Source organism: Chelonia mydas, chromosome 3 (assembly GCF_015237465.2).
Source record: "Chelonia mydas isolate rCheMyd1 chromosome 3, rCheMyd1.pri.v2, whole genome shotgun sequence".
Taxonomy (NCBI): domain Eukaryota; kingdom Metazoa; phylum Chordata; order Testudines; family Cheloniidae; genus Chelonia; species Chelonia mydas.
The window spans coordinates 7,374,159-7,394,952 of record NC_057851.1 but is presented as its reverse complement, the minus strand read 5'-3'; the positions used below and the strand labels follow the sequence as shown (position 1 = coordinate 7,394,952).

Below are 20,794 nucleotides of genomic sequence, written 5' to 3'. Positions count from 1 at the left end.
TCCGTGGATTCTAAAAAGTGCCTGATTTTGGACATACTGTATATACAAACCTGGGATCATTTGCCAGTTGCTTCACATTTTTGAAAGTATTTCGGAGAGGAGAAAAAGTCCCTGGCTCAAGGAAAAAACACCACATTGAACAGGGCAAGTTCACACTGGATCTCATATAGTCTTCAATGGCTGTAATGTGAGTACATTGCTATTTTATTTGGAGTGGGCCTTGCAAGACAGTTATTTGCAGACATGTAGGGATGGGACTATATAATGCAGGCAAAGAGTGTATTCCCATAAGCCAATGGTATTTATTCTGTGAATTTAAACACGTTGAGGATTGTTATGGAAAGCTTCAATGCGTTCTCCTGAATGAAATGATTAGACAAATAGTTTTAATGATGCCCAGTGGCAATCTTTGACCTACATTTAATGGATTATTTAAGATTAGAGCTCGTTGGAAATTTTCCATTAGAATGATTTTCTGATAGGAAAATAAAGTTTCCACAAAATTGAAATTGACCATGGGAAAATTAAAATGAAATATTTCATTTTCAGATCAGTTCCACCCAAATTGAATATTTAGTTTTTTTTAACAGATCCAAAATATTAGATTTCTGACCAGTTCAAGAGAACATTAGACTGCATTTCTCTATCAGGGCATTGCCTTATGGGAATTGTAGTTCAGGCCCCCATTCCATTGTATGGGCCTGGCTCCTGAAGGACATCATCTCCTGTTTAAGTGTACAGTGCTCTCTTTGTATTTATTTTTATTACAAATATTTGCACTGTAAAAAACAAAAGAAATAGTATTTTTCAATTCACCTAATACAAGTACTGTAGTGCAATCTCTTTTTCATGAAAGTTGAACTTGCAAATGTAGAATTATGTACAAAAATAACTGCATTCAAAAACAAAGCAATGTAAAACTTTAGAGCCTACAAGTCCACTCAGTCCTACTTCTTGTTCAGCCAGTCGCTCAGAAAAACAAGTTTGGTTGCAATTTGCAGGAAATAATGCTGCCCGCTTCTTGTTTACAATGTCACCTGAAAGGGAGAACAGGCGTTTGCATGGCACTGTTGTAACCAGTGTCGCAAGATATTTACGTGCCAGATGCGCTAAAGATTCATATGTCCCTTCATGCTTCAGCCGCCATTCCAGAGGACATGTGTCCATGCTGATGATAATGATCCAAAGCAGAGCGGACTGCGTATGTTCATTTTCATCATCTGAGTCAGATGCCACCAGCAGAAGGTTGACTTTCTTTTTTGGTCGTTCAGGTTCTGTAGTTTTCCGCATTGGAGTGTTGCTCTTTTAAGACTTCTGAAAGCATGCTCCACACCTCGTCCCTCAGATTTTGGAAGGCACTTCAGATTCCTAAACCTTGGGTCGAGTGCTGTAGCTATTTTTAGAAATCTCACATTGGTACCTTCTTTGCGTTTTGTCAAATCTGCTGTGAAAAGTGTTCTTAAAACAAACATGTGCTGGGTCATCATTCAAGACAGCTATAACATGAAATATGTGGCAGAATGCTGGTAAAACAGAACAGGAGACATACAATTCTCCCCCAAGTTGTTCAATCACAAGTTTAATTAACACATTATTTTTTTAACGAGCATCATTAGCATGGAAGTGTGTCCTCTGGAATGGTGGCTGAAGCATGAAGGGGCATATGAATGTTTAGCATATCTGGCACATAAATACCTTGCAACTCTGGCTACAAAAGTGCCATACAAACGCCTGCTCTCACTTCCAGGTGACATTGTAAATAAGAAGCAGGCAGCAGTATCTCCCGTAAATGTAAACAAGCTTGTTTGTCTTAGCAATTGGCTGAACAAGAAGTAGGACTGAATGGACTTGTAGGCTCTAAAGTTTTACATAGTTTTGTTTTTAAGTGCAGTTATGTAACAGCAACAAAAATCTACATTTGTAAGTTATGCTTTCACAATAAAGAGATTGCACTACAGTACTTGCATGAGGTGAATTGAAAAATACTATTTTTTATCATTTTTGCAGTACAAATATTTGTAATAAAAAATAAAAAGTGAGCACTGTACACATTGTATTCTGTGTTGTAATAGAAATCAAAATATTTGAAAATGTAGAAAAATATCCAAAAAATTTAATTTCAATTGGTATTCTATTGTTTAACAGTGCGATTAATTTAATTGTGATTAACTCAAAAAAATTACTCGAGTTAACTGCGATTTATCGACAGCCCTAGATAAAACCTCTGTAGAGATTCATCACCTTCAGCCCTTCAGTGAAGATGAATTGAGTTCACAATAAACAAACTTATATCTCCAGTGATCCTTGAGTAAAATCCAGGAAGATCTATTTCTAACTTTAAAAATCAAGCAGAAAAATATGTAAATAAATCTTTTATAACCTCTGCATAAATCTCAATGAAAAAAAGACAAGACACATTTAAAAAAAAAAACTTTGCTAGTCACCTTTCAAAACAGATGGCCTAATTTTCAGAATTATTGAGCAAATCACTAAAGTCAGTGGAAACTAGAGGTGCTCTGTGCGTTCAGAAACTAGACCACAAAATTCTATCTCCAAAGAATGTGTTGGAAGCCAAATTCTTAATAAAGTAAAGGTGAAGAAGCACAGAATTTTTTTTCTGCTTTCTTGAGTGAGATGATAGAGATATATATATATAATTTTTTTTTTTAAGTGATTTCTGAGGACAACATAAAGCTTGGGGCTAAAGTCTGATAGTAAAAGATTCTCATTAGATGGCTGGGTTAAACCTATTACATAAAGCGACAAAATGGTTAGTAATGACCAAACCTACATATTTAAATAATTATGTGAAATAATTAGCATGATGGTGAACGTAAACCACTGCTAATTAGCTGTGTGGCCAGAAATAGAGCTGAGCGAAAAATTATATTTTTGTCTTGCTGAACCAAAAAAAAAATTTGTTTTGGGTTAAAGAAAACAGGACCAGAACTGAACTTTTTTTCTGTGTTTCACTTTTCAGATGTTTCACCTTTCATTTTGAAATGTTGTTATTTTTAAATAAAACACCGTTTTAAATGAAAAATTGAAACATTTCATTTCAAAATGGCCAAAATGAACCATTTAAACTTCAGTTCTCCCCACCCCATAATTTTTGGCCAAAACTATTTGCTGAATTTGACCCAAATTATTTTTTTTTTTTTTTGGTGCAGAAAAAAGCATTTTTTTCAGGGCTAATTTACTATTTGCTGAAAATTTTTTGCCCAGTTCTAGCCTGCAGCTATAAAATAAACTCATTTGAAATATGATTTCACTGCAGAGGTAACTCTTACTTGGATGCTGCCCCTTAGCACACCCCTTCTATCCATGCACGGAAATCTCTCACCTGAGTATGGTACTTTAAACCTGGGCTAGTTGATGTGGCTGGGGCTATGAGTTAGAGCTCGGGTGTAGCTTTCACTCTGATTAGTAGCTCACTCACTTTGCAGTGAGGACACAGGCTAAATCACTCAAGTGCTGATAATCCTCCAGTGGCTTCCTTTGTTACCCGGGGTTCTTTCAACCCAAAGCTATTGGTAACTTTTACTTTGTGCGAGGTGGTGTCAGGAAATAAATCGGGGAGACATGGCTTTCCGACTGATAGATTGCTGGCACAAACAGGACAACACAAGAGTGCTTTCACTTAAAGCTAAACTTTACTTAGTCTCGAGCACTTACACACGTCCGCAACAGGTTAGTAAAACACCCCCAACCCTTGATAATTACCAAAGCTGAGTGTGGGTCTCGAGAGGCAGCCCATCTGCCAGTGGGGAACACAAGATGCATCCAGAGGGAGAGTCCAGTCCCGAAGAGTCCCACTACCTCAAACTTTTCCCCCTTATTTATACATTAGTAATAGAATGACATGTCCCTTAAAGAAAACTTGTTAAGCAAGCAGTTCCAATGGTCAAGCAAGAGGTTTCCTTCTGATTATTGATTAACCAGGGGTGGGTTTTTCCCAGAGTTTGCAGCCTTGAGACCCCAATAGACATTCCTGGGGCACATCCTGCTGTTCTAAGATGCATGTATCAGCAACTTCAACACAATTCTTATCAGGAAGGATGCGGGGTCAAGCTGTGCTTTCTGTGGCACTCAAAAACCCCCTCTCTTCCTGCCTTGGTCAAGCTGAGTTTGCTACATGGCCACTTTACAGCCTGCTGACTTGGCTGCTTTTAGCAATAAGCCATAATGGTTTCAGGCACTTTACTGGTTTGCTGACATCTCCCTGTATACCTACGGTTCCCCAGTGTGCCCAGAAAGGGCAGAGAAATTCTCCCACAAGTCACTGGAAAGTAGTCAGAGTGGCTCAGCTTACTTCAGTACAAAAAACCATAGAATATATTCCCTGAAGTCCTAGCACAGAGGTGGGCAAACTACGGCGGCCCGCGGGACCGTCCTGCCCACCCCTTGAGCTCCTGGCTGGGGAGGCTGGCCCCGGTCCCTCCCCTGCTGTTCCCCCTACCCCGCAGCCTCAGCTTGCCATGCCACCAGCGATCTGGGTGGCGGGGCTCTGAACTCCTCCCAGGCAGTGCAGTGGCATGGCTGGCTCCGGCCAGGCGGTGTGTCTCCCAGTCCTGCTGCTCTGAGCGGTATGGTAAGGTGGTGGGGAGCGGGGGAGTTGGATAAGGGGCAGGAGGTCCCGGGGGGGCAGTCAGGGAGCAGTTGGATGGGGTGGAGCTTCTGGGGCGGGGTTGGGGGGAGATTGGGGGGGTTGATAGGCTTGGGGGGCCTGTCAGGGGGCGGGAGTGTAGATAGGGGTCGGGGCAGTCAGGGGACAGGGAGATGGGGGGATTGGATAGGGGTTGGGGTCCTGACGGGGCAGTTAGGTGTGGGGGGTCCCAAGAAGGGGCAGTCAGGGGACAAGGAGCAGGGGGGGTTGGATGGGTCAGGGGTTCTGAAGGGGGCGGGAAGTGGAAGGGGGCGGATAGGGGGCAGGGGCCTGGCTGTGTGGAGAGGCACAGGATGGGCAGGGATGGTGTTCCTAGCCTCTGTTTGCCAGAAGCTGGGAATGAGCGACGGGATGGATCCCTTGATGATTAGCTGTTCTTTTCATTCCCTTTGGGGCATCTGGGATTGGCCACTGTCGGAAGACAGGATACTGGGGTAGATGGACCTTTGGTCTGACCCAGTATGGCCATTCTTATGTCCTTCTCCTTGTTCAGCCAATCGCTAAGACAAGTTCGTTTACATTTATGAGAGATAATGCTGCCTGCTTCTTATTTACAATGTCATCTGAAAGTGAGAACAGGCATTTGCGTGGCACTGTTGTAGCCAGCGTTGCAAGGTATTTACGTTTCAGTTTTGCTAAACATTCGTATGCCCTTCATGCTTCGACTTGTAGGCGCTAAAGTTTTACATTGTTTTGGTTTTGAGTGCAGTTATGTAAAAAAATTCTACATTTGTAAATTGCACTTTCGTGGTAGAGAGTTTACTACAGTACTTGTTTGAGGTGAATAAAGTTAAATTGATATTCTATTATTGTTTAACAGTGCGGTTAAAACTGATTAATTGTGACTATTTTTTTTAATCTCGCGACTAATTGGAATTATTTTCTTTAATCCTTAACAGCCCTAATTAAAAACTGTTCATAAGTCAGTTTCAGATGTAACCACCTTTTCAATTACTGTGACTTAAAATATTAGTCTTCTGTGGATAATATTGCATTAGCTAAGGAGGGGATCGACAATCTGATTTAGTGAGTCGTGTTCATATGTAATGTGTGTAGTAAACTGGAAGAAAGCCTGAGCAATTAAAACCAGCAAAATGGCCACTGAATCCTCAAAACCATTTAATTTAATAACTGGCCCATAAACTGATTGTGGGTGGTGTGATATTACATGTAACTTAGTGTTGCACCTGCCATGTTGGTTACATTTGCACTAAGGCAGGGGTTGTCAACCTGAGGATCAAGACCACCCTGTCCTTCCCATCTTGCAGGGTAAGAGAAGAGCCCCAATATGTAAAACGGGTCACAGTATGGAATACATGAAGAACTACTGCATTAAAAGACTTTTCCCCTTTGGCTCAGAGAATATGGATACATGACCTCAATAACTGTAGCTTCTAGGTGGGGTTATCTTTATGGCACCTTTTAAAGTGATATCCACTTTTTGAGGAACGCCTTCATTTTTCTTTTGTGGTATGATTTTCCTTTTTGGAAGATCTATTCCTGTTGTGTTAAACAGTTTAGATTCCATTCTGAGTGTAGCAAATTCAAGCTACAACTTGCTGTATTTAAAACAAAAAATACCCAAAAACTTATAAACCTTTGTATGACAAATTGGTCAAGTACAATATCTTTGATCTGTTTTTTTTTTGTTTTGTTTTTAAACAGATAGCATCAAGCTATTTACCTTCTAGGACAAATATTTTGTTTGGTATTTGTACAAACCATTCTGTATTGAACAAGCATTTATTATTAGCCTGGTCTCCAATTTGCTGATTAAAATGATGCACAGTAATATACTGTTTTCTTTCTGGTGTAACTTTTGTTGCAAATGTGTTATAGCTGTCTGCTTCTGCACCCTATGTGGGCTCATCATAGACGTGCTTGTTAGAGAAGGACACCCCACCAATGAGTTTAACTAGAACACAGAGCTAAGGTCAGGAAAGCCGACACAAGAATGGATAAATTACATCATCCCCTGCCTATTGCATCATATCCATTGACTCAAAGATTAATTCCTGTGGATGGCAGGAGATGCAACTGCTGGTTTGCTTCACTGGACTTCTCCCAGTGGTAGGAAGCAGCTTTAGACACTAGTAGAACAGTTTTGAAAAGCAGTTCTTGCTATATTGGCTTATGCTTCATTTAGAGCTGGGTTGCATTAGTCTCTTATGAGCTCTCTTCCCTTTCTCACTCCCCAAAAATGGAGTTATAGCCATTTTGTGCCACTGCAACATGTTTCCTGCCTCAAGGGACCTCTACCAGAGCTTGCTGATTTCAACAACTACTGAATGTAACCTACAAAATACATAGACTGAGTGAGGTCCTACATTTCTGTCTTAAATAGTCCCTGACAATCATCCCTGGCATGTACTTGCTGATGTGAGGTTGCCAGATACTTTAGAATTACTTTTTTTAAATCTACACTCAGTATTTGTGAAAGTTGCCAGACTATTTGAGAACATGAAATGGTAGACGGATCTCACTAAAACAATAAAAGCCCCTCAGATGAGTGGAGGCCACTGATACCCCGAGATGAACTTGACAGCTCTGAAGATTAGTCCTCTGTATCAGTCATAGAACAAATACAGCATAGGGAACAACAATGCAACGTTCCCTCCCCTTGGTCAGGAGGGACTACATCTAGGGACAAGAAAGTAGTTTAGCCTCCATGATACAGTCCTTGGTCAATCTGTTTGGATGGACAATGATGCTGTCAGCAATTACAGGCCTGACTTTTTAGAACCCTCAATCAGATTGGCTTAATCTACCTGAAAGATGGGATGTCTCTCTCCCTCCTGCCCTCTCTTGTTTCACTCTTCAACACTGAAACTCTGGACCAGTGATGAAGGCTCATGATTGCAGGAAAGAGAACCTTCACAAGTGGCTTCTTTTCCTGGAGGAGGCACTCAGATATTATAGAGATAGGTACAATAGAAGACCTAAGGAGGCCATCAACCCAGTATACATAGGCCACCAAATAGCCTTCAGATGCAAACAGCTTTTAGTTACTACCTACATGGACTGGATTTGAACTGGTGGGCTTGGGGTGAAAAGCTCTCTCATTACCAGTCCCCTCCTTTATTCTTCAGTGCTCTTTTTTTAAAAACAAATGAACAAAAAACCCTGCCTTAATTTCTTTCCTTTGCTCTCCTGCAGGACAGCCTTGGTGGTAATAGCAAGACTGCCATGGTGGCAACAGTCAGCCCAGCAGCAGATAACTATGATGAGACCCTTTCCACATTGAGATATGCAGACCGGGCCAAGAACATAGTTAACCATGCCGTGGTGAATGAAGACCCCAATGCTCGCATCATCCGAGAACTCCGAGAGGAGGTGGAGAAGCTCAGAGAACAGCTCACCAAAGCAGAGGTACAATATACTAGCTGTTCACAGCTCCTTTGTGTTCTACTTCATGCTGCTGCAATCCTATGAAGACACGTGTTGGATATTTTGTCTGGGCTTGAAGATAAACATCAGTAAGGCAATACTAGACGGTATCTGTGGGGAAAATCAACATCAACTTTCTTCACCTCAGCTTTGTTCCTCTCCCCGTTTTTCTCTTATCCATATGAGGCTGCTGAGTGTTGACTAGTGGGGGTGGTAATGTGAGAGGCAAGCTTCCCTTGGAATGTTTCATTGAGTGGTCACATTGTAGTGTCCAAGCTTAGGCAGATATCAAGGAGAGAGAAAGACATACAAATAGAACACAGGACACAAATGTTTGAAAGTCTGTGCTTGCTAATGGGAGGGCTTTATCTAACTGCCCAGGAATACAGCAGAATTACAACACTTTCTTCAAGATGTAAATATATTCACGTCTTCTGTTTACCTTACAACTTTCAAAAACATTTAACGATATTTATTATGAATATATCCCCTATTTCAGGTATTGAAGACAAGATACTTGTGATTTATTTGTGCCTCAAACTGAATGGAAGCATGCAGGAGCATGATCTAATGGTTAGAGAACAAGGCTAGGAGTCAGGGTAGTTTTGGGTTCTCTTCCCAGAACCGCTAAAGAAGGTGCTGTGATCATGGCCCCGGCTGAGTTATTTAATCTGTGTCTGTTTCTCATTCTGGAAAATTGGGATACTACTACTTCCATCAGAGGAGTGTTATATGAGGCTCAATGGCTGAGATTTTCAAAAGTGTTTGGTTTTTTTTTTCATGTTTTAGTTTTGGGGTTAGTGCACAAATAATGGAAGCCAGCTCTCTAAAACAATGTAATATAAGTGATCATTCCTTTCCTGTGTGTTAAATCCTACCCCCACCATCATCTCAATGGAATTGACATAAAATACAAAAATGGTATACCGCTTATAGCTAAAAGTCTGCACTGTAAAGATCATAAGCTGTATTTGTAGCCTCTCTTCCTCTCCAGCTTATTGCATTTGTATATGACCTATTTATCTTCATAAAATAATTGCTTGCACATATTTCTAAAAAAACAAAAAAAATGAACAAAATGTTTAGTGACCCATATGGACAGTCGCAGAATTACATTCTGAAGTTCACTTCTAAGTTTAGACCTTACAGTGTATTTTTTCTTTTGGTGTCGGTGTCCCTCACTTTCTCTCTCAAATAGCTGTAAGCAGAACAATATCTGACACTTTCATTTTTTACTGGACAAATAAGATTTATTCCTCTCTCTTGATCTTTTTATTTTATCTATACTAGTTGAGTCAAGTTAGCCTAACTCTTCTGGAACTAATTCCAAAATGTGGTACTGTGTCCACACTAAATCCACCAACATTTCTGTGGTGATCTTGGAAACTAAACAATCAACTAATCCAGACTGTCTGGGGATGCGCCTGCTTTCTTACATTCTGGTTTTGGTCCTGTTTATCTGAGAGCTTTGTATTTTGTTCTTATAACTATGCAATGATGTGTAACCTGGGTGTCAAAATAAGGTAGTTAATGCTTAGCGCTAATTTTATATATCTCATATATATCCAAACCGCAATCAAAAAATCCTCCCTGTGTAGTAGGTATAATTGATCTCCATGCTGATGAAGAAGCAGACACAGATGTTAAGTGATTTGTCTAAGATCATATGAAATAACCAAAGCAGATTTAGAACTTGAAAATAACTTATTTCCAACTTTGTGCTTTTCTCACTAGATCCCATTGCCTTTGCTTAATCAATACTTTATTGGAATTAGGCATATTAGACCTTTGTTCTAGAGACTGCACTGGCTTCCCTTTCCTTCATGGATACAATCCGTGCTATTGGTTATGAGCTATGAATTCCTTGTGATTTAGATACGTAAAAGGCCTTTCTGCAGGTTTTATCTGTACAATTGATCTGCTGAGATGCTCCAGCTGTCAGTCCCTAGACTTGTATATCTGGGGGCTGGGGAAATTCCAGTAAAGGGGAGGAACCTACACTCCTAGCTCTTGCTTCTGCTCTTGGTCAAAGAGATCTGGAGTCTGTTCAGGGCATGCAGTGAAGTCTATGTGCTTCTTGAGGGCATTATGGTTGTGGGGTTAGGGAGTTGGTCCAATGAGGAGCTATGTTTCACAGAATCGTAGAAATGAAGGGTCAGAAGTGACCTCACCTAGTCCAGACCCCTCTGCTGACACAGGACTAAGTATACCTAAGCATCCCTGACAGGTGCTTGTCTAGTCTGTTCTTAAAAACCTCCAATGATGGGAATTCCACAATCTTGCTTGGAAACCTATGCTAGTGCTTAATTATCCTTATAGTAGAAAGCTTTCCCTAATATCTAACCTAAATCTCCCTTGCTTTCATTGATTGACATTGTGTAAACACCTAGTGGTTGACAGTATTTTCATTTTGTAAATGGAAATGATACACAAATAAGCATAAATTATTATAACAAACCTACTTCCTATCGAAGATAGTATAATAAGAATACCCCAGTACTAGTATTGGTGGACATTACATATGATACAGAAACGTCAGCCCCATACCAATCTCAAGGGGAAAATATCTATCCACTTGGCTCTTTGAGTAAGCATGAGACTGAGTCATGAAGGCCAACAAACTTAATGAATTGACAAGGGGATAAAATTCCAGTGTTAAGCATTCTGTTAGGATCACCCTGCCTCCAGCTTTGCAAAATACAAACAGGAATGTTTCAGCTGTCTGAGTGATCCATGTGAAGAAAAGTGATCTCTTAGGAGCCAAACCCTGGACCATGCAAAAATAAATCTCCGTAATAATGACCATACAATAATCATTGGGACCCTAACTGCCCTTTTGTGGGAAAAATCACTGAGAAAGTGATAGCAGGCCAACCCCAGCATTTCTGATAATCTCTCTGATTCTTTTAGATACCAGCCAGTGAGGCTTCAGAATTGAATATGGCAACAAAATGGTCTTAGTCTATGGTTGATCTCTTCTTGGCAATGGAAAGAATTCTTGTAATTGATTTACATTAGGGCAGATAAACTCTCTCTTTTGAGGGTCTGTATTTGGAACTAACTGTACACGAGAGAAGTGGTGGTGATAAGTGATTTGGTTAAATGTATCGAGGGAGTTGAATTCTTTCTGTGGTAGGAGTGGGGGTTAAGTTTCCTTTATTGACCTGTCGAGTTGATGTGTCTAATCTATAGGGATAATCTAAGGTGTTAATATCAAGGAATTCAATGTCTTGTTTTTTCATTTGCAGGCTATGAAATCACCAGAACTAAAGGATCGGTTGGAGGAATCTGAGAAATTGATCCAGGAAATGACTGTCACCTGGGAAGAGAAATTAAGAAAAACAGAGGAGATAGCACAGGTTTGCATTTTCTTTGATTTTGGCAGTTAGGGAGAAAATCTTATTACTTACTTCCTTTGTTTATCCCTTCATAATAGTTGTCAGAATAGCCCTTCACGTTTATGGGTAAGTAGGTCAAGTTCATTGCCCTTTTAAAGGGCTTTTGCTTAATTCCTGGGATAGCAGGTTACATCACAGATTACTGCTCTGGGGACAATAGTAAACCTTCAGACTCTATGTAAATTGAGAGATTGCTTTAAAAAAAATCCATGGATGGAGAGGATTACAGGGATTTTATACCTTTCAGACACTGAAATTGTTGACTGTGATTAAAGGTGGAGTGTGAGTGCATTAAATACAGAGTTATGTGCTGAATACCTCAAAAAACAAAGTTAAGGAGCATTCAGAATATTAAAAAATAATTGAACTTGCCTTTTTTTCTTTTTGTAACTTCAAAATGCCTCTATATGCTCAATTCCACTCTTATCCCTGATGTTTAGAGCATTCAGCACATAACAGCAAACGATAAAGTTGAAAGTTTGTGCAGTTCACCATGACGCTTTCCATCCTTACCAAACAAATGTTGATGTAAGCACTTGCACTGAAAAACCTATTGAAAGCTGATGTAGAGAGCATATTAAATAGTGAGAAAATATAACCCTGTGATACAAAAAAGTGCTTTTGTAGGTGACATAATCAGAAACAAGGTTAGCTTGTTGGCCTCAGACCTCTTGAAAGAAATGTTATTTACCTTTTTTTCTTTCTGCTCCTAAATTCTTGACCTATTATAACATGTTTACATGGCTGAGATCTTCAAGAGCCTTATCATAGTTTCTGAAAAAAAAGTGAAATGTTGGCAGTGAAAGAATAAGAACTAGGGCTTGTGCAATGCTAAGTTTAAAAGGTTTAATTGTTAAGATGTGTCAAATGGAGTGATTTATTTTTGGTCTTGTGGCTTATATCCAACCTGCATTTTAGAGTGGGGGAAAATGTAAATGTGCAAAACCTCACTTCCATATCAAACCTTTTACTGACTATGTTGGTTCGCTAAAGATGAATACTTTCGCTTTTGCTGCATCAGGTTTTAAAATAGTAAAGTCTTAAGGGTTTTTTTTCCCCTAATGCTGTCTGATGGTAAAACCATGTTTTTAATTGCTGGAATTCTTTTGTAAAATGGTGTGTTTTTTGTTTTGTTTTTGTTTGGCTCTATTTTTATTAGAAAAAAGTGCTAGTTTATCGGGTTCTTTAATACAAACTTTACATCTTCACCTACTGTAATATTTCTTCCACACCAGGAAGCATTAATAACATAAATATACACCTCCAAGAACAGAGATGATTCAATACAATAGAACTTTCAAGAATCCACGTTGTCCTTTCCAGGAGCATGGGGGAAGGAAATATTAAAAATGCCCAATATCGGATACAAAAGCACGGGGTTGAAAAGAAAAGCAGCGAGCTGTGGTGATGAGGAAAAAACATTATCAAAGCATTATGGGGAATTAAATGACCATTCTCTCAAAATTTTAGAAGCATACATTAGGGAAAGCACAAGTTATAAAAATTACTTAGACAAGTTAGATGTCTTCAAGTCACTAGATTCTGCTGTAATATATCCTAAAATATTCAAGGAGCTGACTGAGGAGATATCTGAGACATTAGCAATTATCTTTGAAAAGTCATGGAAGATTGGAGAGATTCCAGAAGACTGGAAAAGGGCAAATATAGTGCCCATCTATAAAAAGGGGAATAAGGACAACCCGGGGAATTACAGACCAGTCAGCTTAACTTCAGTACCCGGAAAGATAAGGGAGCAAATAATTAAGCAATCAGTTTGTGAACACCTAGAAAATAATAAGGTGATAAGTAACAGTCAGCATGGATTTGTCAAGAACAAATTGTGTCAAACCAACATGTCTTTCCTTGACAGGGTAACAAGCTTTGTTGATAGCGGGGAAGCGGTAGATGTGATATATCTTGACTTCAGTAAGGCTTTTGATATTGTCTCACATGACCTTCTCATAAACAAACTAGGTAAATGCAACCTAGATGGAGCTACTACAAGGTGGGTGCATAACTAGTTCGAAAACTATTCCCAGAGAGTAGTTATCAGTGGTTCACAATCAAGATGGAAGGGCATATCAAGTGGGGTCCTTCAGGGATCAGTTCTGGATCCAGTTCTGTTCAATATCTTCATCAATGATTTAGAAAATAGCACAGAAACTACACGTATGAAGTTTGCGGACGATACTAAGCTGGGAGGGGTTACAAGTGCTTTGGAGGATAGGATTAATATTCAAAATGATCTGGAGAAATGGTCTGAAGTAAATAGGATGAAATTTAACAAGGACAAATGCAGAGTACTCTACTTAAGAAGGAACAATCAGTTGCACACCTACAAAATGGGAAATGACTGCCTAGGAAGGAGTATTGTGGAAAGGGATCTGAGGCTCATAGTGGATCATAAGCTAAATATGAGTCAACCGTGTAACACTGATGCAAAAAAACACACAATGTGGGATGTATTAGCAGGAGTGTTGTAAGCAAGACACAAAAAGTAATTCTTCTGCACTGATTAGACCTCAGCTGGAGTATTGTGTCCAGTTCTGGGTGCCACATTTCAGGAAAGATGTGGACAAATTGGAGAAAGTCCAGAGAAGAGCAACAAAAATGATTAAAGGTCTAGCAAACATGACCTATGAGGGAAGATTGAAAAAACTGGGTTTGTTTAGTCTGGAGAAGAGAAGACTGAGAGGGGACATGACAGTTTTCAAGTACATAAAAGGTTTTTCCAAGATGGGAGAAAAATGGTCCTCCTTAACTCCTGAGGAACGGATAAAAAGCAACGGGCTTAAATTGCAGCAAGAGAGGTTTAGACTGGACATTAGGAAAAACTTCTGAACTGTCAGGTTAGTTAAGCACTGGAATAAATTGCCTAGGGAGGTTGTGGAATCTCAGTCATTAGAAGTTTTTAAGGGCAGGTTAGACAAACACCTGACAGAGATGGTCTAGATAATACTTCATCCAGCCATGAGTGCTGGGGACTAGACTAGATGACTTCATGAGGTCCCTTCTGATCCTATGATTCTATGATTGCTGTTTGGTATACTGCTGAAGCTTTTAGTTTAATTTTTTTCCCTGGGCCTATGCACTTAAATTTTTTGCATAATACAGAAACTCTGTCTCTTGTACTTTTTTTTTTTTTTTTTTTTTTTTTTTAAAGAAAATCTCTCATGATTCAGACCAGGAATCAACTTTTTCTTTGGCCTATGGGTCCTGTGTCTACCAATAGGTTATAGAAAACAACAGCCTTGAGTTTATGGACTGGAACTGAGTGAGGAAATAGCAATTTTAATCATGGTTCTGCCGTGGACTTCTTGTGCAAGTCACTTAACCATTTTGTTTCTCAATTTTCCCTCTGTTTAAAAAAAAAAAAAAAAAAAAAAAAAAAGGCAGGGGGATTACTTCTTTTGTTCACATGAGGCAAGACTATAACAGGGTTCTAAAAAGAACTAGATAAGTTCATGGAGGATAGGTCCATCAGTGGCTATTAGCCAGGATGGGCAGGGATGGTGTCCCTAGCCTTTGTTTGCCAGAAGCTGGGAATGGGTGATGGGATAGATCACTTGATCATTACCTGTTCTGTTCATTCCCTCTAGGGCACCTGGCATTGGCCATTGTTGGAAGACAGGATACTGGGCTGGATGGATCTTTGGTCTGACCCAGTATGGCCATGCTTACGTTCTTATGAGCATTGTGAGACAACCCTGGGGAATTGCATGAATTCTCTCCTTTGGAATCCTAGCTTTAGTAGATGATGGACCCTCACCCGAGCATCAGTTTGTTCTGCTGAAAAGCTTTACATTTAGTTTTTGAGACTTTCCACTGCACTTTTCAGTGTAGCTCTGTTTAATTTCTGAGCTAGGTGGTATTATTAACCAAACTGTGGTCATTCTTTTAGGAAAGGATGGTAAGATAGAAAGATATCTGTCCACTACAAAGTCAAAAATGTTTGGGTGAAGAGTGGAATACTGGGAGAAAAACTTTTAACATTTCCCTGTAAAAGATGTACACTTTTAATAAAGTACTGGTTTGTTGTTGAACTCTAAGAAGTCAGTTGATGAGAATAATATGCCATCTTAAATGCTACTAAAAGGAAAAGGAGTACTTGTGGCACCTTAGAGACTAACAAATTTATTAGAGCATAAGCTTTCGTGAGCTACAGCTCACTTCATGAGCTACAGCTGTAGCTCACAAAAGCTTATGCTCTAATAAATTTGTTAGTCTCTAAGGTGCCACAAGTACTCCTTTTCCTTTTACGGATACAGACTAACACGGCTGCTACTCTGAAACCTGTTAAATGCTACTGTTGTTGTTTAGCAGAAAATCTTTCCTGCATTATTTAAATAGAATTTCAAATTTTTTGGTGTTCAGTTTCTATGGGACAAAGATGAACAGTTTGACTTGGCAAGGATTTGGCTGAATTTGTTGCCTCCTAGCTAAGAATGGGAAACAAAAGGCTGTAGAGGTGGCTTTGTGTTGCTGTTTCATTATTTCAAGGAGGCTATAGTGAAGCCCATGCAGATCTACAATGTGATCCTCACAACTATACTTGTCTTTCGCTAGCAAGATATAACCCTGTGAGAGTATAGGGTTCCAACATGCACTGGCAAGAGGCCCATCAGAAATAGTTTCCTGGATGCCTTTAATTCAATAAGTTGCTGCTTATTATGTTGGTTTGATTTCTTAGCAGGTAGTAATGTGTACTGTAATATATCTGTTTCTTATACATCTTAAACATTAATATTTTGGCGGTTTCTCTTACAGGAGCGGCAGAAACAACTGGAAAGTCTTGGCATATCTCTTCAGTCTTCTGGAATCAAAGTTGGGGATAACAAGTGCTTCCTTGTTAATTTGAATGCAGATCCTGCTCTCAATGAACTTCTGGTCTATTACTTAAAGGTGAAATAACACTTCGTTTCAACATGTTTAAGTGGATAATTTAACCCTGTGGAAATGCATATGGGTAGAGAGTTCCTTATGAGAAACAGACTACAGAGGCATTGTTTAGTGTCCAGTGGTTAGCAAAAATGGCCCAAATACAGCTTTTTTTAAATTGCAGGTCATCTTTACTGTTACAGAGAACCAGAAAGCAGTGTAAATGTGTCATAGTAGCATTTTGTATCCTTAGAAATTTTCCCTTTTGCAAGCAGTTGTCTGGCCTTTACAGCTCTTTTTGTGTAGCTTTACTCAGAAAAGTGATTATGCAAAAATTGGGGCATCTTACTAAATCAATTTGCTTCTCCATGTATGTTCACAGTTATATCTACTGACTTCTAAAATTAGTTTTTTACTTCTGTTACCACTGCAGAATCAATATGGCTCTGGGGAGAGGGCTGGGTTCTATTCCAGCTCATCTATTCTGTTGAAGTGCAACTTCTGGTGGTAGAATTCCATATTATTGGTGTTGGGTGCAAAAGAATGAACCCAGCTTAAGTCTGGGCTAGTTTGTAAATTGAGCAGGTTTGGTCTGGAGGCAGAGTGGCAAATGGAATCTATGCTGCAGTTTTAAGTCACTTTTCAGAGTAGAGCAGCAATTTAATGTTAAGTTCAAGTGCCAAAGTTCTCACATTGTTGGTTGTTAATGATTTCCCTCCCACTGAAGTGGAGTAATTTGTCTTGGGGCAGCCACATGATTAGCATTTGGGCTAAAAGTGGTTTTATGCTGCCTCTCTTAGGAGATGTATGTTGTCTTCTTTTTAGATCAGTCATTGTATATCACAGAGCAAACCGCTACCCAAAGAATTAAAACAAAAGAAAAAATCCTTATTCATCACTGCCCCTTATAACCATTAATAAACAACAAAAGAGCTGATTCAGGATTTTTGGAGAGGAGTCAAAGCATTTCCAGCATCTTGTATGTAGGTGTCTGGATTCTGATTCATACTGCTAGGTCAGCCTCAACTCTGACAGCTATTGAGACTGTGGTGATTTCTTTGTTGCTTAATGTGAATACATAACAAGAATACATTAATGACAAAGCACGTTCAGAAGGATGATCTCAGTCCATGTGCAAAATGCACTCATTGTTATGTAGTGTAGGATGGGGAAACTAGTAAAAATAATACTCAATGTTCTTGCAATTCCCTTTCAGACAGAACCAGAACTATCTATCTTAGAGTTGTGGTTTGCTTCTCACTAGAATCATAGAATCATAGAATATCAGGGTTGGAAGGGACCTCAGGAGGTCATCTAGTCCAACCCCCTGCTCAAAGCAGGACCGATCCCCCAATCAAATCATCCCAGCCAGGGCTTTGTCAAGCCTGACCTTAAAAACTTCCAAGGAAGGAGATTCTACCACCTCCCTAGGTAACCCATTCCAGTGCTTCACCACCCTCCTAGTGAAAAAGTTTTTCCTAATATCCAACCTAAACCTCCCCCACTGCAACTTGAGACCATTACTCCTTGTCCTGTCCTCTTCTACCACTGAGAATAGTCTAGAACCATCCTCTTTGGAACCACCTCTCAGGTAGTTGAAAGCAGCTATCAAATCCCCCCTCATTCTTCTCTTCTGGAGACTAAACAATCCCAGTTCCCTCAGCCTCTCCTCATAAGTCATGTGTTCCAGACCGCTAATCATTTTTGTTGCCCTTCGCTGGACTCTCTCCAATTTATCCACATCCTTCTTGTAGTGTGGGGCCGAAAACTGGACACAGTACTCCAGATGAGGCCTCACCAATGTCGAATAGAGGGGAACGATCACGTCCCTCGATCTGCTTGCTATGCCCCTACTTATACATCCCAAAATGCCATTGGCCTTCTTGGCAACAAGGGCACACTGCTGACTCATGTCCAGCTTCTCGTCCACTGTAACCCCTAGGTCCTTTTCCGCAGAACTGCTGCCTAGCCATTCGGTCCCTAGTCTGTAGCGGTGCATTGGGTTCTTCCGTCCTAAGTGCAGGACCCTGCACTTATCCTTATTGAACCTCATCAGGTTTCTTTTGGCCCAATCCTCCAATTTGTCTAGGTCCCTCTGTATCCTATCCCTGCCCTCCAGCGTATCTACCACTCCTCCCAGTTTAGTATCATCCGCAAATTTGCTGAGAGTGCAATCCACACCATCCTCCAGATCATTTATGAAGATATTGAACAAAACCGGCCCCAGGACCGACCCCTGGGGCACTCCACTTGACACCGGCTGCCAACTAGACATGGAGCCATTGATCACTACCCGTTGAGCCCGACAATCTAGCCAACTTTCTACCCACCTTATAGTGCATTCATCCAGCCCATACTTCTTTAACTTGCTGGCAAGAATACTGTGGGAGACCGTGTCAAAAGCTTTGCTAAAGTCTAGAAACAATACATCCACTGCTTTCCCTTCATCCACAGAACCAGTAATCTCATCATAGAAGGCGATTAGATTAGTCAGGCATGACTTGCCCTTGGTGAATCCATGCTGACTGTTCCTGATCACTTTCCTCTCGTGTAAGTGCTTCAGGATTGATTCCTTGAGGACCTGCTCCATGATTTTTCCGGGGACTGAGGTGGGGCTGACTGGCCTGTAGTTCCCAGGATCCTCCTCCTTCCCTCTTTTAAAGATTGGCACTACATTAGCCTTTTTCCAGTCATCTGGGACTTCCCCCGTTTGCCACGAGTTTTCAAAGATAATGGCCAATGGCTCTGCAATCACATCCGCCAATTCCTTTAGCGCTCTCGGATGCAACTCGTCCGGCCCCATGGACTTGTGCACGTCCAGCTTTTCTAAATAGTCCCTAACCACCTCTTTCTCCACAGAGGGCTGGCCATCTACTCCCCATGTTGCGATGCCCAGCGCAGCAGTCTGGGAGCTGTCCTTGTTAGTGAAGACAGAGGCAAAAAAAGCATTGAGCACATTAGCTTTTTCCACATCCTCTGTCACTAGGTTGCCTCCCTCATTCAGTAAGGGGCCCACACTTTCCTTGGCTTTCTTCTTGTTGCCAACATACCTGAAGAAACCCTTCTTGTTACTCTTGACATCTCTTGCTAGCTGCAGCTCCAGGTGCGATTTGGCCCTCCTGATTTCATTCCTACATGCCCGAGCAATATTTTTATACTCTTCCCTGGTCATACGTCCAACCTTCCACTTCTTGTAAGCTTCTTTTTTATGTTTAAGATCCGCTAGGATTTCACCGTTAAGCCAAGCTGGTCGCCTGCCATATTTACTATTCTTTCGACTCATCGGGATGGTTTGTCCCTGTAACCTCAACAGGGATTCCTTGAAATACAGCCAGCTCTCCTGGACTCCTTTCCCCTTCATGTTAGTCCCCCAGGGGATCCTACCCATCCGCTCCCTGAGGGAGTCGAAGTCTGCTTTCCTGAAGTCCAGGGTCCGTATCCTGCTGCTTACCTTTCTTCCCTGTGTCAGGATCCTGAACTCAACCAACTCATGGTCACTGCCTCCCAGATTCTGTTTACTGTTTATAGTCACTAAAAATCAAATTTAGCAGCTATGTCCTGCTCAACGACTCCCACTTTGGGGTGAAAAGTTATTTTTTAGGTTTTTTTTTTTTTTTTTTTTTTCGGATTGATTTGTTTCAGACTTTCTTTTTGGGTGATTTTGGATTTCTGAGTAGAATGGGGTTTCAGTTTTGTGTCATTCTTGTGGAGAAAAGGCTTTTTCAAAGAGGAAGGTTTTTGCAGCTTTTCCTGAAGACGATCAGAGTGTGGATCCACCGAATCTCAGAGCCAACTCCCTTTTGTCAGTCTAGCAGTCATCTTCAGCCTCTTTTGTGCTGAGCCATCTGAGCTCTGCAAGAGCTGGGCAGCACTGTCTAGAGCTCCCTTTGGTTGGTGGAGAGCTCTATTCTGGAGTGTAAAAGAGAAGCTGTGCCCAATTGTTCTGGGTATTCTGCATGTCGACTAGTGCCACATACAACTTGCGGCACACTTTAAGTGGTCTGTTATGCTACCAGTATCTGTTCTTAACTAGTAGTCCCTCGTTAGCCTCTTACCACTGCTACTGTCACTTCTTTACATTGAAGGTACGTCTACGTGCTGCCAAAAGAAGCATACAGTGAGATTACACGCCCCTGTAGCTACCCTAGCAAGGATATAAATAACATTGTAGCTGGCGAGGCATGGCTTAGGCAAGTAAAGGAACACCTGAAGGGTGGGGATATTTATGTAAGTAGGGGAAGACTCTGGCAGCGGGGCAGGGTTCTCCCAGATCCCTGTTCCTGGAGCCTTTCCCTTCAACAGGAAAAAGCTCTGGCGGGGGAGGGGGATGGCGGCAGCAGGGAAAGAGTGAGCCATTCCTGTCTGGCTTTCCACTGCCAGAGCCTTTCCCGGGCACATGTAGGTACACACTGTAGTGTGGATGCAGCTTGCTTTCCACTGCAGCATGTGGCTACAAGTATGCTAC

The 20,794-nt window shown here is 40.8% G+C and overlaps 1 protein-coding gene across 3 annotated transcripts in view; it reads left to right on the top strand.

The window, feature by feature from the left end:
• The window catches only part of KIF13B (kinesin family member 13B), a 211,656-nt gene that overhangs the window by 99,958 nt on the left and 90,904 nt on the right, over positions 1-20,794 (top strand). For all 3 annotated transcript variants that reach the window (XM_037893849.2, XM_037893848.2, XM_037893850.2), the window contains 3 exons: positions 7,823-8,035; positions 11,302-11,412; positions 16,219-16,353. In XM_037893849.2, the coding sequence (XP_037749777.1) occupies positions 7,823-8,035; positions 11,302-11,412; positions 16,219-16,353 (459 nt within the window). The remainder of the gene's footprint in view (positions 1-7,822; positions 8,036-11,301; positions 11,413-16,218; positions 16,354-20,794) is intronic.